This window comes from Rhea americana, unplaced genomic scaffold (genome assembly GCF_003343005.1).
Source record: "Rhea americana isolate MKP2758 unplaced genomic scaffold, rheAme1 scaffold_406, whole genome shotgun sequence".
NCBI lineage: Eukaryota > Metazoa > Chordata > Aves > Rheiformes > Rheidae > Rhea > Rhea americana.
The window spans coordinates 61,929-75,759 of record NW_028186542.1 but is presented as its reverse complement, the minus strand read 5'-3'; the positions used below and the strand labels follow the sequence as shown (position 1 = coordinate 75,759).

The window sequence follows — 13,831 nt, the reverse complement described above, 5'->3', positions numbered from 1 at the left end:
CTTTGGTTGCCACTGAACAGGCACATCGAAGCACTCTAGATTGCAAGCTGTCTCTACTGTATCTGGGCACCAGAACCACCATTTCCCTCCCACACCACTTCTCCATGCTGTCTGGTAACTGTCAGTGTTTCAGAGAGATCATTGCTCCATGCAGATACATGCTCTCCTTCCTGGGATGCTGAGGAGTAGGGGCTGCAGGCATGGGACTCGGGGTGTAGGTAGGGCACTATGGGACAGGGCAAGAAATGCTGTTGGGCAAGTGCTGGCACACATAGGGCAGGAGTGAGGTCTGCTGGGCACCTGGGCTCAGCATGGCTCATCAGTGCCTATGTCGCTGCAGGGACAACATGTGATCCTGCATTCTGGAACCTACGTAAGCAGCAGCTGGTGGCCAGCCTGCCTCAGGAGCTGCTGCAGGCCTATGGTGAGGAATACGTGGAAGAGATCAACCGGCAGTTCGTTCAGTTCATGAAGGTGGCTGTGGAAGACCTCAGCGCAGTGGTGAACAGCATCACAGATGGGCTCCTTGCTGCCAACCCAGCTGTGCGCTACTACCCGGGGCAGGGCCTCGGGCTCATGTATTTTATACACCGCTACCTGCCCTACTTTGTCCGAGACTTGTTCCTGAAAGGATTCTTCATCAACCCCAAGCTGCCCCGAGCACTGCGGCAAGAGAACCACAACAACAAGAAGGCSTGACCTTGGCCTGCATGCAATTGTGGGGCAGGAGGGAACCTTCTCCTGTAATCTCCAAGCATCACAGTAGATAGCCCCTGAGTGTGCACACATCTGGCCCTGCCCCCATGCGCTGCAYGGGAACAATCAGCACTAGATACAAAACCAAATCACTTTCCAAAATCAGGCAGATCTATTTTCTATTGTGTGAGAATCATCATTTTCTAGAGACCTTGTTTTTGTATTTTTTTTTTCTAGTCGCGCATTCTGCAATGCAGCCATTCCTGCCTGACTCTCTGGGTTTCTGCATGACACATTGGGATATACCTTGGGTTCTTCTCAGCTGTGTGACATTTTCCTTGCCGCTGCTGGAGCTGCAAGCATTTGTCTCCGTTGTCTCTTGGCTGGGTCAGGCCCATTACCCTCTGCCCGCTGCTATGTCATCCCTTGTGTCTGCCTCATCACCGTTCATTACACACTCCACGTACTCCCAGGGACAGTGGGGTCCCAGGCCAGGCTGCAGAACTCTTCACAAGGTGAACTATGTGATTATCACTTTTTAAATAAATCTGTTCTTAATATGCCACTGGGTCTTGCAGTCAACTTCCATGGCACAGCAACACAGTGCTTGTTCAGGGTTGCCCTGCTATACAAGCAGGAGAACAGGGCTGGTCTCCGGCTGTGCACTGAGGGTAGTTTTAACAGTCTGTGGGGTAGTAGGGCCTGGAATGCCTCAGGTAGTACCAGAAGAGGTGCATCCAAGGGGATGTTAATTGGAAATGCATTCCCTAAGTATAGCCAGATAGGAAGAATAGGCACCTACACTTTCCTCGATCCTCCTCCACCCTGAAGGCTACATTTTGCTTTGCTCTGATTCCATGTGCAGCTCTGTGTGTGCAGGAAGTCCAGGCTCTGGACCAGAGCTTCCTGGCCTATCTCTGCTACTAGTGCCAGAATAAGGTTAGCAAAACCAGGGAATCTGCCACACAGTCCCAAGGACCCTAGCTGTATTGGTTCACTCCCATGCAGCCTCTAATTCAAGTACAGGCAACAAAGGCTGCATATCTTCTCAAGCACCTACTAGCTCAGTACCCAGCTGCACCCACAGACCTAGTACCGGGCACTGCACGCTGCTTGTGCTGTGGTGTCATTAAAGCTCTGTCTTGTCTCTCCATAGCAGGAGCAAGTGCCCCAAGTCAGCCAGGGCCATTCCAGGGTCTTCTACAAACATCAAAGTACTCTRGGTTAGAGGCAAAGTAGCTGAGATCCACACTTAACCAGTGAGACTATGCCCTTGTCAGCCTAGCTGAAGGCTGTCTAGGACACAGGGCAYGCACAAAGTTACACAGAAGTTGTGGAGACAGAGCTCCCATAGCAAGCACTAATTGATGCCTCCAACACTAGCCCTTTGGCTGAAGCASGCGCCTGCTCACACATACCTGAGATCCAAGTAAGCAGGGAGAGCACAGTGCAGTAGGCAGATATTTATTGGTGCAAAAAGGAAGGAAGGATGGCCAGGATAACAAACACTGCAGAAGTTACCACAGCACAGGCTGAGACAGGGCCACTCTTACCCATCAACCCTTCCCAGTGGCAGCACAGAGCACACGTTTCCCATCAGTGAAGCTTCTTTACTGCCACACCAACACAGGGCATCTCCAAGCAGGGCCAAAAAACTTCGAGCACAAATGGGAGCTAGCCATGATACAGATCAGGAAGGGAGCTGGACTGCCACACCATGGCTCTGGCTTGGCTCCAACCTCCTAAAAACAGACCACAAAAGAGGCAGGGCCTGGACAGGACAGAAGACACCTCTGCCAACATGCCTTCTGCACTAACACAGCAACCAAGTGGAGCGAGACCCTCAGGGCTGCTCTGCAGAACAGTCAGGTTTGCCCACATGGCTAAGCGACAGTGCCAGCTCAGACGCCCCATGTGGGGCAGGAGGACTGCACCAGTCTGGACACCTGCCCTAAGCCAGTGCAGAGGCTCCATCATAACACTGCAACAACCACAGAGCCAGAAACAGCCCTGACTCTTGCATGGTTGTGATGGACACATCTGGGGACTGCAGGTAAGCTCCAAGCCAGGGGCAYTTGGGGAGGGAGGAGCTCAGACAGGCTGTGGATCCTCTCCAAGCTTAAGTGCAGGATGAAGACTAGCCAGAGCTGCTTCTGAGGACATAGTGGGGGCTGCAAAATGCTGCAGGAGATGGAAGGGGCACTCTGTATGTGCTCTGGCTCTGGCTCTGCCCTCTCCTTCCCATAGGCACTGTCCCAATCGCAGCCAGGGCTGGTCAGCCTCTGCCATGACAGGGTTAGCTACAGGGGGATGCAGGGATTACACAGCAGCACTGGCTATGCTATAAATCACACTCAGACTAAGCCTCACAGGGACAACACTGACTAGGAGGCATTCTCAGAGCACTGACAGGAAACTCGGACATCGCAGATCTGATGCATCTTTCTGCAGTAGGAACCACTTAGAGGCAGCAACTGCTGGCTGGTGCTTGCTCTGTGAGCATAAGCGCGTACAGCAGATTAGTACAGTGACACAGGTACTACTAGCTACACAATGGGAACCCTCCTGACACACAGCTGCACAGGGTCAAGCCTGTGCCACTGGTTCCTCCGGACCCCTCACAGTACACACAACTCGAACAATTTCAGCTTGTGAATAATTTAACTAGTAACTGTACAGTTTCCCATCTGAGCCAGTTCCACAGATGAGACATCCCTGAAGCCTGGGCAAGGGATAACTCAGGGAGCATGTAAAGATGGACAATGGTCCTTCTGGACTCCAGGAACAGGAGGGTCATATGGGAACAGGGCAGGGCTAAAAGATAGGAATGTAGTTGTCAATCTTGGTCCTGTGCCGCTGAGCAATGCACTCTGCAATCCACACAATATTGCGGCACTCCTGCTCCTTCAGCTTCACGAAGGCATAGAAGACTCCAAAATGGAACTGGTTGAGGAAAGCAAGCTTGTTCAGCTTCACCTGAGGAAAGCCAGGAGGAGAAATCATCACTTGTCTACCTCTGCTAGATTCTTACAGGAGGAGACAGTCAATGCAAGTGTGGAGCAACATGGAAGTTGCATGACTTCCCTAGCAAGCTAAAGGGCTCAGGCACAGTTCATCTGCTCTGTGCCAGCTCTAACCTACAGAACATGGCTCAGACAGGACARGCTCTGACATTTGAAGGGGAGGCATTTATTCCTTGATGTGCTGTGAGCATCCTCCCTCTGGCTCCTTTCCCAAGTAATTACCCCCTGCTTTTGCTATCTATAGACCAAATATCCATCAGTAGCTTGAATATGCATCCCACACTGCCCTAACTTGTCTAGGGAGAGCATGGACTGAGCACCTGCCATGTGGTCACAGCCATCAGGAGCGAGCACCACTCCCTCACTGGAGCAGAGGGCTCTTTCCTTCTTTATGGTGATCACTTTACACTCTCCAAACATAGCATTGATGCTCTGGAGCTCTGCTGACAGGGCTGCAGATGAGCTTGCTGCTACCCTGAGCTTTGCAAATGGCACAAGCAGATGTCTATCAAGAAATGCCTCAGGTACACACTCACCTCATGTTCAAAGAACCTGTCTTCAAGGGTCTTGTCTCCAGGGTTGCTGCCAGCACCTTCAAAGAGCAGCTTGTACTCCTGCAGGAAAACATCATAAGAAGGATGCATCCAAATTCCCAAATTTTCCAAGATCATCAGCATTCCTTGGCCACACACATCAGACAGACACCCCAACCACTATGTCTGGTCAGCAGAGGACACAGAAAAGCTGTCAGTCCATTCTGCACTCATATGAGTATTGGCAACAAGACCCTGCCAAGTCTGCACTGCATACGCATCACTCTGGGAGTTGGCTGAAGGCAAGCCTAAGAAAGACAGAGCAAACATCTGCTTGTCCAGAGATCCTACTCCTTCTCTGAAATGTGCAGAGCTCAAGGCTATATAAGTACTAAGTCTGCAGGAAGGATGCATGAGGCATGTCCCCACCAGGTACAGACCAGAGTGTTCAGGCCCCCATGTTCATGCAGACTAGCACATATCCTTGCTGCTTAGTAGGGAGACACTGAGTACTCTGACTCCAAACAGGTTCCCAGCCATGCACATGAGTAAAACTCAGACACCTCTAAAGTGTGCCACCCTCCTCGCTGCTCAGTTAGCATCTCCCGTTTGATGGAACCAGACCTCAGTCAGACAACCTGGCAGTGGAGATTCGTGTCTCCAGCGAGAAATATTGTGTGTCATTTTCCTCCACTAGTCAAAGAAGGTGGCACTGCTGCCACACTGCTACGTCAACGGCATGCGGTGAGTGTAGGCCCACGATCCTGGAATGGGGAACATGGGGCAGGGACCCACACCTGGTCTGCCTACCACCACTGCAGTGGCAGTGATGASTAACAAGCCAACAGCAACTCAGGCACTCAGAGTCCAGACAAGGCCAACTCCATTTTGGCCGAACATGGCACAGAAGTAATAGTATTTGTCAGCTGAAAATGGGCACCCCGTACCCAGGCTGCCAGTCTACAAATTCCCCCAAACCTCAGGAGATCCGATTTAGAGCAGCTTCCTATACCAGTCTTCATGGACCTCAACCTGAGATACTCACAGGGTAGTAATCAGCAACATTTTTGACTTGTTCATAGTCATCTGCTCTGGCCAGCTGAGCCAGGCCCTCAGGGTAGAGCTTGCCACAGTGAGGGAACAGCTTTGCTCGGTCCTCCTTGGAGAGCTCAGTACCAAATGAGTTAATGGTGATAATGAAGGCCCTCCGATCAGCTTCGAACTGCAGGAGAAGAGKATTTTACCTTCAGACACAGTAACTTTGTCAGAAACCAGCAGATACTGACACCACTCTGAACAGAGACACATCAGTAGGCAGCGTGAACAAGCCTGGCTCATYGTCTAGGAAGCATACAGCTATTCTGTGCTCAGCCAGAGAAGGCTATCTGCATAGGCCCCCAGTATGATCAGTAGTTGATGCCTAGCATCCAGTCAGGCGAAGAAGTTCCCACCTCAAACACAAGCCAGCTCACTGAGCAGCACCCTGTCTGGGTCAAAGAACAATACATTTCTCCCAGCTCCTGTCCCTGAGCCCCGTACATCCAAAGCTGGCSCTGACATGGAGACTTGCTGTGAGCAGAGCAGCAATGACTGTTCTCCTGTTTCTCATCCACGCAAGAGGATGAGCACACAAAGGTAACAGACATGTAAGTAGCTGGCAAGATCAGGACTGGGGCACCAAAGGCACCCAAAGCCATGCTCAGGCAGCTTCTTCTTAGATCTCCCAGTGAGACTGAGAATATACACTGGGCTGCTGAAGAGTATCCTGGGCATCCTTAATATTGACAAGCAGGCTGGTCCAAGTACAGAACAATGAATACCACTGCAACACAGCCTCTCCCAGGTACAAGGGTTCCCAGACCTACCTCCAGGATTGGGCACATAGCATCTGCTGTGGTACCCCCCAGCACCTTGCAGAACTTGTAGAAGGACTCCAGGTATGCCTGGAAGAGAAAGGGCAGAGGAACACTCTTCTATGCTGCTTCAGCTACTGCCTCATATGTCCATTCAGCAGGGGGCTGACAGCAAGCAGGGATACTCCTAGATGCTTTGTAACAAGGCACACACTAGGGACAGTGTTTCCCCAGGAACTGGAGATAGGGTTGTGATTTGGTTTGTTCATGTGACTGGGCAAGCTTATTGTAGGCAAGATCCCCAGACATCACAGATAAAGTCTAATGGATGTCTATTTTGTTCCTTTGAGTGGTCTAACTTTAAAGCATTTACTATAGTCTTACACAGTTTCCTAACCTTGCTACGGCATGACAAGCCACAAAAAGTTAGCTGCAGGACTTCAGCTCAGTAAGTACTACTTGGTTAAGTGGAGTTAAGAGCTTAGGAAGAATCTCTGTGAAGTGAACCAGTCATTCTCTGTAACTCCCTTTTTCACACTGCAGCTGCTTGTTCTCCATCCCAGCTGGAGCACTGCATAAAACATATAAAGCTAGGCACAGTTACGCTATTTCCTGGAAATGTAATCCTATGTGGAGACACACCATCTTCCWTCGGGAAGATGACTAACTCCCAAGAGGAGCCATGATGGCAGTATATAATGCTTGGAGTGCTGTTCAGCAAATTTTTCTCAAAGAAGCCATCATGTGATACAACATCTGAATTAGAATCACATAAAAGAGAAAAAAAATAAAATGACATTGAGACTTCACAAAATAAACAAATAAAAATAAAAAAAAATCAAGAAGTCTTGTCACAACACCTCTAGGTCTGGAGATGGACCAGGAACACAGGTGTTGGAAACTCAGCCTCTGCACTAGGAAAGCACCCAGATTATTGTGTTTTGCAAATATTTACTACTACCTAGTGCAAAAGGCCTCTGCCAGGTGAGCACTGCACATAAAAAGAGCATGACATCCAGGAGGTTGCAAGTTTCTCCTTGCTGCTGCTCAAGTGCAGGTAAGCACTGAGCATCTGTCTGTAGAGTTATCATAGATAATGGATAATGAACTAGGACATGGATAATGAACTTTGCTTGAAATCCACAGAAAAGGGATCCTGGGTAAGAGATTCTGGTCACTAACTTTGCCCTTCTCAGAGTTCACGCACAAACTGAAGGACTTAAAAGCAAAACTACATGAATTCAGATATTCAGCACTGAAAGAGGATCCAACATCAATAACATTGCAGAAACTCACACACTAAGAAGGGCTGCACTGAATCCCTCTAGCTCATTGTCTTGTCTCCCACAGCAGCCAACAGATATCTAGCAAAGCAGCARTGTAGATAAGGATCCACAGAAAAGAGGACATTGGCTAGAGACCTTTATCCCAGAAATGTCAGTGCCTTTGCCTTTAATAACCCTCAACGGATTTTTTTTCTTACATGAACCTATTTGACTACACCCTGCCTCCTACTAATCTCATTTGTTTTTCACATCCAGAGCTACGGGAAATCTGTGCACTAACTCTTTTAAAAAACACCACCATATCTAGAAGGTAGCACTTACCTTCCCTGCAGCATGAAAAGTATTCTCCAAGACAGGTATCTATTCTAGGTATCCACCCGCTCTGTTCTTCAGAGTGGCTCCACACAGATACCAGGCCTGACCTTACCTCCCTAATTTGCCTCTGGAGTCCATTTGCATTGTATAATCCATTTTGCAGGCCGTGGGGAGAGACAGGCCTTCAAGTAAGAGTCTGCAAGTGGCGGATACTCATTCACCTCTCCCACCCTCACATCTTGTTATGGAYAGAGTGAACAGCCTGTCCTCAGCGTCCATCCTCTAGCATGAACTGGTGCCAGCACCCACTGAGAGGTACAGATGCCCTCACTACAATTTACAGTTGGAAAGAATGCAAAGGAGTATCTGACTCATAAAGGAGATGGGAAAGGATATCTAGGCATCTGGGACCCAATCACACAGCACCCACCAACTTGCTTTGCTGTTTACTCAGTTCTACTCCCTGCCCCCCCCCAGCTGCTCCATTCTCAATATAGATGCCTGCAGCCTGCAAGAGTGGAGGTATTTACGCAGACAGCTATACAGTCCCCACTAGAGCAAGAAATCAGTGTATGTCAGGAGCTACAAACAGCTGGGCACAACTGCCACCACCACAGCAGCTCCTCTTCTCCTTCCACTCTCTTCCCCTCAAGCCTAGCTTGTTTTCCACCTCTCCAAATGGACCAAGGCTACCTTAGGAAGTAAAGGTCACACACTTATCCACTAGCTGGCTATGACCAGTCGAAACAAGGTTGGCAGATACAATCTGCATCCCAGCCTTAGTCCAGAGCGTCAAGATGAAGCAATAGCTACAGCCTGCACATAAACACACACTCTTACATTGCCAGCTGAAACCAGACGGTGCCTGCAGAGGAGAAAGCAGTTTCCCACACAGACTCAGAACAAGGAAAGACCTCCACACCCCGTGCCCCTGTGCCAATACTCTCCCCAGCCAGCATGTCTCCCTTAGTCTAACTGTAGCTCTCTTAACACTTCTCTACCGAGAGCATCTAACCCCAACCATTGTTGCTAAAAGTTTGAGAAAACTGTTGGGAGACTTTTCTGAAAGAGTCCAAGACAGAGAACCAGGCTCGTGAAAGTCCTTCAGTCAAGTTTAAGGTCAAAATGCTTTAGCATTTTGAGTGCAATAACTCCATGTCAAAACTGTGTAGTTAAGAAACAACCTCCTGGGGGCTGCCTGAGGAAGTTTACTCAAAGCCAAGACCTTTGGCAAAACCTCCTGTGTAGACTCGTGACAGCCTGACAGCCCCCAGCTAAGTCTATCTCTGGTGCCCTGACTGTGCACTGCAAGGTGATCAGACCCCAGGTCTATCCACAAGCACTATCTTTACCTTCCAGTGGACACAACTAGTTCTTAATCACACTTATACCATTGCCATTCCAGGAAAGAAAGCAGGGAGAAAGCACATTTATTTTTCATCTACTCTAAGAGGAGAATATCCTCTTGCCTTGGTCTAAGAAAAGCCAGCCTAAGCTGGAGCTCCTGGAAGTGTTATGGGATGACCTAAGACAAAATTGTAGTCACATGAGGAATAAATGCTCAACAGGGACATTAACAGCTCTTCCCCTGCCCACCTAAGAAAGACTCATTTACCTTATACAGTGTGTTTCGAATGATCTCAATGTTCATTTCATCAAGGTCCTGTTCTGATATGCAATCTTGGAAGAAGGCAGCTGAAACAGACACAGACAAGAGTTAGTGTGGCCCTAACCAGACCCTTTACCAGCACTTTCCAATGGGAACAGTATCAGAGTCATCAACAGTACCAGACAGAAGCAGACTGTGCTGAGCTGGCTCTTCCTAAGCCTAACCTGTATCTTCAGTAGCCACCAGACTGCCATGACTCAAAACCTCAGGCTGCACAACAGCTCCCCAGGCTGCTGTCATTTTGAGGCTCTCACTTGGAAGTCTTTCTTCACCCCTTAGTCCTACAGCTTGGTTAACAACTCATTTTTAGCAAAAGCCCTCAGCTCAACCCCTCAAGCATCAGTGCCAGAGCAGCCAACATAAAAGAAGCCAAAACTGTTCCCAGATGCCTGATCCAGAGGTGACAACACAGCTTCTGAATTGCCTGCTACAATACAGTAGCAATGCCCAAGCATCCAACTGCAAGACAACAGCTAAAACGTACTGAGGAAGCTGGCTCTGTGCTTTTCCCTCCTCCTCCAGTATCTCAAGTGCATCAAGGAGACACGGCAATACCACAGATCCTATAGCCTGTGACACTCCACATTTGAAGCCAGGAAGAATTTCCCCCAAGGCAGGTCTGTCCTATTTTCCACTTCTTCCAAGGTTTCTCTAGTTGAAAGTGAGCTGCAGCAGACAGGATTAACCACTGTATTTTAGCAGGAAGCTTGGCCCTACAAATTTTGCCAGAGAGCTTGAGAAGCTGTTGCCATCTAAAGAATACAAATAGGTTTCCATCCTAACATACAGTACCAGAAACATCAGCACTTCTGTGCAAGCTGTACATAAAGATGAGTCTGCTCCTGCAAGGTATTGGCCAATTGATTGTATTTGTACACCTAACAAAATGCCAGGATATTCCACCATTCATATGTTAGCAAGAGCACAATAAAACCCATTGATGGAACTTTTCTGACCTCTTCAACTCCCACACAGCAACACTAATTGTGCTGAATTTGCTACATATAGAAAAATGTGGTCTTCCTCAGCTTATGCACACCAGCTGTGGGAAATGGACACTGCACTCATGCCTGACAGTTGACCAGTGCAGGACTTTGCATGCCAGAAACAGGTATCACATAGTTTTACACCTCTGGTGCACACCATGAGCTCCCTGACCCACACAGCAGCTGCACTGGGGATCAGCAGTCTTGAACAGGAGTTAACTCTCACAGAAGCTTCTTTACTACTCYTTGCAACAGCATCAGAGACCAATGCCACGTAGCCAAAGGAACACTGCTCACTACAGCTGGCAGAAATGAAAACGGAGTGTGCCAGGACTGGTTTTCACTGCAAGACTTGCTGGCCAGTTGAGCAGTGCTGTATGATTGAACAGTGCTGTATAGTTGAGGAGTGGCTACTTCAGAGTAGAAGAGGCATGAGAACACCGCTATTTCAGTTCCCAGCCCTCCAGTATCCCAAATTAGGCTAGCAGTTAGCTCGRCTAACGAATGAGAGCCATTTGGGTTTAGGCATTCGTACTAAGCCACGTAGTTTCTCAAGTACTTTTATGAGATAGAGCTGCTGTTTCTTTGCGTGTGGTCACTGGAAAGAGTGCAAGTTAAACAACTATAGCCTGTGCGCTTGCTTGTTTAGGCAACACAGCTACTCCCCACAGACCATGGCTGAAGAAATGCCATGGTAGATGGCACATAGTTTCAAGGGCATGGCCAGGGCAAAAGTCTGGAAGAACTCACACTAGCCAGGACAGAAGTTGGCAAAGCTCATCATGTACAAGTGCATGGCAAGTGGCAAAGACCCTCAACTTCACCAGCACCAGGCATGTTCTTCAAAATCACTTTGCYAGAGTAATGAGGCGTTTTCACTGCATACACAACTTGAAGCTTTAAGGTCTCTAAGGGTTAWTACTGTCTTGGAAATACTCAGTTCTGTCTTATTTCCCAGATGGGAACGTTCTGACTTATTCATGAAGATGGTCTTCCCACATATCACCCCTACAATGGCCTCCACTTGGGTTGTGTGCAAAGTCTTGGTTCTCCTGCTATGCTGCCCTACTTAATGCCACCACAGCTACACTCATGGCCCACATGCAGTGAAATGTGAGGTCAGTGTTTCAGCCTTGCTACAGATGCTCCTTGCACATTCAGTGGTAGCCAGATCTCTTCTGATTTGTTTTCCCTCCTTTGTTGGGCTCCACCTGGCGAGTAATCTTTCCGTTACAACTATTTCGCTTGCCCCATTACTAGAGAATATTTGCAAAAAAATACTTCCAAAAACAACTACTGCAATCAAACACAATTTGATGATTTAAAATGTTTTGTTCTTTCTAGTAACTCCATGATTAATCACTGACTCAGTCATACCTCATTACTTCTGCCTGCAGATGCTAACCTAGAAAATCTCCCGTGAGTATCTCCCCTACTACTGCAGAAAGTCTTCCATATTTCTGCAGAACCACTTCCCACATGTTTTATCTTTAGAGAAAAGAGCAGCTGGTTAGGTATGTGTTAAGACAATTGGTTTTTACAGTGCTGTGTGCCTCATGGTAAAGATTTGTAGCTCTAAAGCCATGGCTTAGTTTGTGAGTTACTGTGACTTAATTACACTCCTGCAAAACCAATCTGCTTATGTGCAAGATTCTAGTCTATAGAGAGCTTTTAGAGTTTCTTTAATTTTTTTAAGTGCTTTTCTTGGTCTAGAGCTGGTTTGATTAATCTCAGAACAAGATTGGACATGTGTAGAGCTCCATAGGTATCCATAAAAACTGCCTAGAAGAAATTGCTCAATAGTCCAACTAGAAATGCTAAAAATTAAGTGACTTCATTCCAGCAAAAGACTTTAGAGGCCTTCACTAAGGGAGCATATGTGCTATGTGTCCAATAATAATTATTAATAGAGCTCTAAGACTTCTTAGACTTTCTTCTTCTGCATTAGTTTCAGGTCATGATTCCCAGAAGAGCTGGTAAATGGGCATATCTATCAGATCAGATCTAGTTACATCTGTACAGCCATGACAGGCCAAGGTCTGGCTCACAAACCAAATTCCCCAGCAATTTGCATTGCCAGTGCACTGGATTTTCTGTTTGTTGAAGCTTGCTGAGAGCCAGCTGGCCCTCCACACAGTAAAACCAGGCACAGGATAGATGAGCCTGAATCCAAGCCCAGCCACCATAGGCAGTACATTGCTACAGCAGGGCAACTCGTACCTAGTGGGATCTAGTTAGACCATGGGGGGACAGGGACATCTGCTCCACACACAGCTAAGAGACACTTTGAAAGGCTCTGCTCACCCAGAGGCGTGTCCACCAGGATTGCATTGTACAGCTCCGCAGGTGTTTGAGCAATGTTCACAGCTTCCATCTGCTCAAAGCTTCCCAGAGGATGGCACTTTGGCACCAACTCAGAAATTGAACGTTGGTGCAGAGTCCCAGTGATCAGCAGAATGACGTTGTCAATCATGTAGCTGTACCTGCAGAATTGCAAGAGAAAGTCTATCACAAATGGGTTAAAACAAAAAAAAMCAAGCACGTGGCATCAGACAGTACCACTTCTTCAGTCTTCCTGAACATCTCCAGAAAGATTCAGTCTTCTCACAAAGGACTAGCAATCTGCCTCCTCAATGTCTCCATATTTTGCCAGCCCAGAAAAGGGAGTCAGCATTGTCTCAGGCTGAAATTTATGCTACAGCCCAGCTGCTGCAGTTGGGCATCTCCCACCTGTCAYTGAATAATATTAGAATAGAAGCGACTTCTGGAGGTCTCTGGTTCAATATCCTGCTAAAAGCACAGCCAGCTCAGGTTGAACTTTGTGCATTTCCAAGGACAGGCATCTCACAACCTCTCAGGGTTTCTGTTCCAGTGTCTGATCACGCTGATGGTAAAAAAAAAATCTCCCCAAAACAACTTTTCCTAATAGCCAATCAGAATTTCCTTTGTGCCTATTGTTTACTGTCTCTCACCTTAATCCTGTGCATCTCCAAAAGGAGTTTAGCTACAGCTTCTATATGCATTTGCACAAAGTTGCTGGAAACAGACGTCCTTTCAGGCTTCCTGCTGGTCTCCTCATGTGTTCTGTAGAGAACAGGTCACGTGCAAAAGTGTGTTTGGTAGGACCACAACAAGGGGGAATCGGAATAGTTTGACTCCCACTGGGTTTTCAGTGCTAGCAGCATTGGTCTGTCTTGTCACTATGCAGAAAGGGTCACGTGCCTGCAACTCTGCACCTTTCCTAAAATATCAAAGCTGGCAGCTTTGCTGTATGAATTTGACATGAGCTTTACTCACATCCTCAAGAAATCACATGCATGTTTTTTCACACCTTTACCAATCAAAAGCTACATGTTCTGGCATTAGCCCAAATTACAAAGTTCCTCACCAACTTCTCTGCTTACATTATATAAGATTAGCAGATTTTTACAGTCTTTTGCACTGCAGTGCTAACAGACATATGTGGTTGC

General features: G+C 47.7%; 2 protein-coding genes across 2 annotated transcripts in view; one reads left to right on the top strand and one right to left on the bottom strand.

The window, feature by feature from the left end:
• Positions 1-1,257, top strand: part of HSD11B2 (hydroxysteroid 11-beta dehydrogenase 2) — a 28,015-nt gene extending 26,758 nt beyond the window's left edge. Inside the window, exon 5 of the mRNA XM_085314525.1 lies at positions 341-1,257. Within this exon, the coding sequence (XP_085170651.1) occupies positions 341-699 (359 nt within the window). The 3' untranslated portion in view covers positions 700-1,257. The remainder of the gene's footprint in view (positions 1-340) is intronic.
• An 887-nt stretch (positions 1,258-2,144) lies between these two features.
• Positions 2,145-13,831, bottom strand: part of ATP6V0D1 (ATPase H+ transporting V0 subunit d1) — a 33,302-nt gene continuing 21,615 nt past the window's right edge. The window contains exons 3-8 of the mRNA XM_085314526.1: positions 12,666-12,844; positions 9,322-9,401; positions 6,118-6,195; positions 5,298-5,474; positions 4,256-4,333; positions 2,145-3,672 (exon numbers count right to left, since the gene is read on the bottom strand). Of these exons, the coding sequence (XP_085170652.1) occupies positions 3,511-3,672; positions 4,256-4,333; positions 5,298-5,474; positions 6,118-6,195; positions 9,322-9,401; positions 12,666-12,844 (754 nt within the window). The 3' untranslated portion in view covers positions 2,145-3,510. The remainder of the gene's footprint in view (positions 3,673-4,255; positions 4,334-5,297; positions 5,475-6,117; positions 6,196-9,321; positions 9,402-12,665; positions 12,845-13,831) is intronic.